General features: G+C 60.1%; 1 protein-coding gene across 1 annotated transcript; it reads left to right on the top strand.

Annotated features, from left to right (window-relative positions):
• Positions 1 to 806: 806 nt before the first annotated feature.
• On the top strand, positions 807 to 2,187 carry FBLL1 (fibrillarin like 1). The gene has a single exon (XM_055285302.2). It carries the CDS (start codon positions 1,059 to 1,061, stop codon positions 2,061 to 2,063), a length of 1,005 nt encoding a protein of 334 aa, XP_055141277.1. The 5' UTR covers positions 807 to 1,058; the 3' UTR covers positions 2,064 to 2,187.
• The last annotated feature ends 430 nt before the right edge of the window (positions 2,188 to 2,617 follow it).

Raw genomic sequence — 2,617 nt, 5'->3', positions numbered from 1 at the left:
ACTCCAGTCCTCAGGGAAAATCAGACCTGGCACTGCTGTCCATGAGTATGAGACGGAAAGAGCTGTGGTCCAGGATGGAACGAAAGTCATACTGCACATACCAGGTGTTCAGTAAATGCTCCGATTTTATGGTACGCTAGCGCGCTCGCTCTCTCTCTCTCTGTCTCTCTCTCGTACACACTTACTTCAACTAACGGGAGGCTGGTCGGCTGGTCTGTTGTTACACCACCTACCCTGCTTTCCCCAGCTCTTGCGTGGGTCCCAAAGCCCCCAGCAGTAGCCAAAACAGCCCCCACTGCTGTCGCTGTCCCTGGTTCTGACCAAACGCTAACGCCTCTGCGTTACGGCCTTGGGGCCATTGGTGGTGCCCAGTTATTCTTTTATTTTCTTTCTGTTCTTTTTTCTTTTCTTCTCGTTGCTGCCCTTGGTGCTCCCGAATTCTTCTTTTCTTTTCTTCTCCTCTCCCTCTCTTTTCTTTCTCTTTCTTTTTCTCTTTCTTTCTTTCCTCAAGAAAATGCTGCAGATTGACAGTGTGATTTTGAAGAATAGACCAGACTTCGAGGATGAACATGACATTTTGGCTGTCTGTGTATCCCCATTCACACTGAAGAATCAACACTTCCTTGCTGATCAATATTCCCAGAACTGGTGGCACAGCCAGGACCGACGCTGATGCTTACCTCCACCTCTCCTGCTCTCCTGCAGCAGAGACGCCCCCGTCCCTGTGGCCCAGGGAAGTGCCAGGGGTCCCTGGGAAGGCGGGAGATGGGGAAGGGGCAGGGTGAGCGAAGAGGAGCAGGCTGCGTCAGCACGCGAGATGGGAAGCGGGGCTTCCGGGCCGCAGGGTCGCGGGGACGGGTGTGATGCAATAGCGCCACAGCCGCTGCGTCAAGGGGCGGCTCCGGGATGCGGGGACTGCGGTAGAGCCGGTCCCGCCCCTGCCGCTCGCCGCCGCTAACCCCGCGGACAGCCGCCGGGACGACCACCAAGAGCCACCGGAGCCCCCGACACCCGCCCCGAGGCACCGGTAACCCGCGGCACCCGCCCCGGGGCGCGCCATGAAGTCGGCGGCGAGCTCGCGCGGGGGCGGTGGGGGCGGCCGCGGGGGCGGCGGCTGGGGCGGCTGGGGCGGGGGCCGAGGCGCCGGCGGCGGCGCGGGCAAGGGCGGCGGGGGCGACGGCGGCGGCCAGGGGGGCAAGGGCGGCTTCGGAGCGCGGGCGCGCGGCTTCGGCGGAGGCGGCCGGGGCCGGGGGCGCGGCGGCGGCGACGGCAAGGATCGCGGCGGCGGCGGACAGCGGCGGGGCGGCGTGGCCAAGAGCAAGAGCCGCCGCAGGAAGGGCGCCATGGTGGTGTCTGTGGAGCCGCACCGGCACGAGGGCGTCTTCATCTACCGCGGGGCGGAGGACGCACTGGTCACGCTGAACATGGTGCCGGGCCAGTCAGTGTACGGCGAGAGGCGCGTCACGGTGACCGAGGGAGGCGTGAAGCAGGAGTACCGCACGTGGAACCCGTTCCGCTCCAAGCTGGCCGCGGCCATCCTGGGCGGAGTGGACCAGATCCACATCAAGCCCAAGTCCAAGGTGCTGTACCTGGGCGCCGCGTCGGGCACCACCGTCTCCCATGTCTCCGACATCATCGGCCCAGACGGCCTGGTCTACGCCGTCGAGTTCTCCCACCGCGCCGGCCGCGATCTGGTCAATGTGGCCAAGAAGCGCACCAACATCATCCCGGTCCTGGAGGACGCGCGGCACCCGCTCAAGTACCGCATGCTCATTGGGATGGTGGACGTGATCTTCGCCGACGTGGCCCAGCCCGACCAGTCCCGCATCGTGGCCCTGAACGCCCACACCTTCCTGCGCAACGGGGGCCACTTTCTCATCTCCATCAAGGCCAACTGCATCGACTCCACCGCATCCGCCGAGGCTGTGTTTGCTTCTGAGGTGAGGAAGTTGCAGCAGGAGAACTTGAAGCCTCAAGAGCAGCTGACCCTGGAGCCCTATGAGAGGGACCACGCTGTGGTGGTCGGGGTCTACCGGCCTGTTCCCAAGAGCAGCAGCAAGTAGCACCCAGCTCAGGCTCGCCTGCCATCTCCCAAGCCTGTGTTGTGTTTGCTATTATTTTCTATGTGTTTTCTTTGTGCGTGTTTTGTTTTGTTGTTTTTCTATTAAACTGCATAAAGAAACGGCACCTATCTGTATGGTGATGCCAGGCTAAGTTTTGCTGCAGTAACAATCAGCCCCCAAATCCTAGTGGCCTTAAACCGGCTGGTGTAAGGGGCCCATCAAGCAGTAGCGTGGGAGCTGTGGTCCTTCTAATCACTCATGTCCCCAACTCCCCAGGGCCCCATTTTCACACGTGCTCCCTCCATCCCTAGGGCAGAGGAAAGAGAGCTGGGGAATTGCTAATAAAAGCTTTTAAACGTCCCCTTGGAACTGAAGGGGCACTTCTGCTCACATTTGGCCAAGTCACATGACCAAGCCTGACTGGGGAAAAACACTGAATATTGATGGACAATAATATAGTCAAATACACCAATCACCTGACTCACAGCCAAAGTCTTAACCACAATAGATTTTTAGTATTTTACTCTTCAACTAAGCCCTTTTGCATTCACTGT

Source organism: Symphalangus syndactylus, chromosome 7 (genome assembly GCF_028878055.3).
Source record: "Symphalangus syndactylus isolate Jambi chromosome 7, NHGRI_mSymSyn1-v2.1_pri, whole genome shotgun sequence".
In the NCBI taxonomy this organism is placed as follows: Eukaryota; Metazoa; Chordata; class Mammalia; order Primates; family Hylobatidae; genus Symphalangus; species Symphalangus syndactylus.
Note: the sequence above shows the minus strand (reverse complement) of the source record. Positions and strands in the feature narration are given on the sequence as shown.

Coding starts and splice junctions, on each gene's coding strand:
- FBLL1 (XM_055285302.2), top strand. CDS start 1,059: ATGAAGTCGGCGGCGAGCTCGCGCGGGGGCGGTGGGGGCGGCCGCGGG.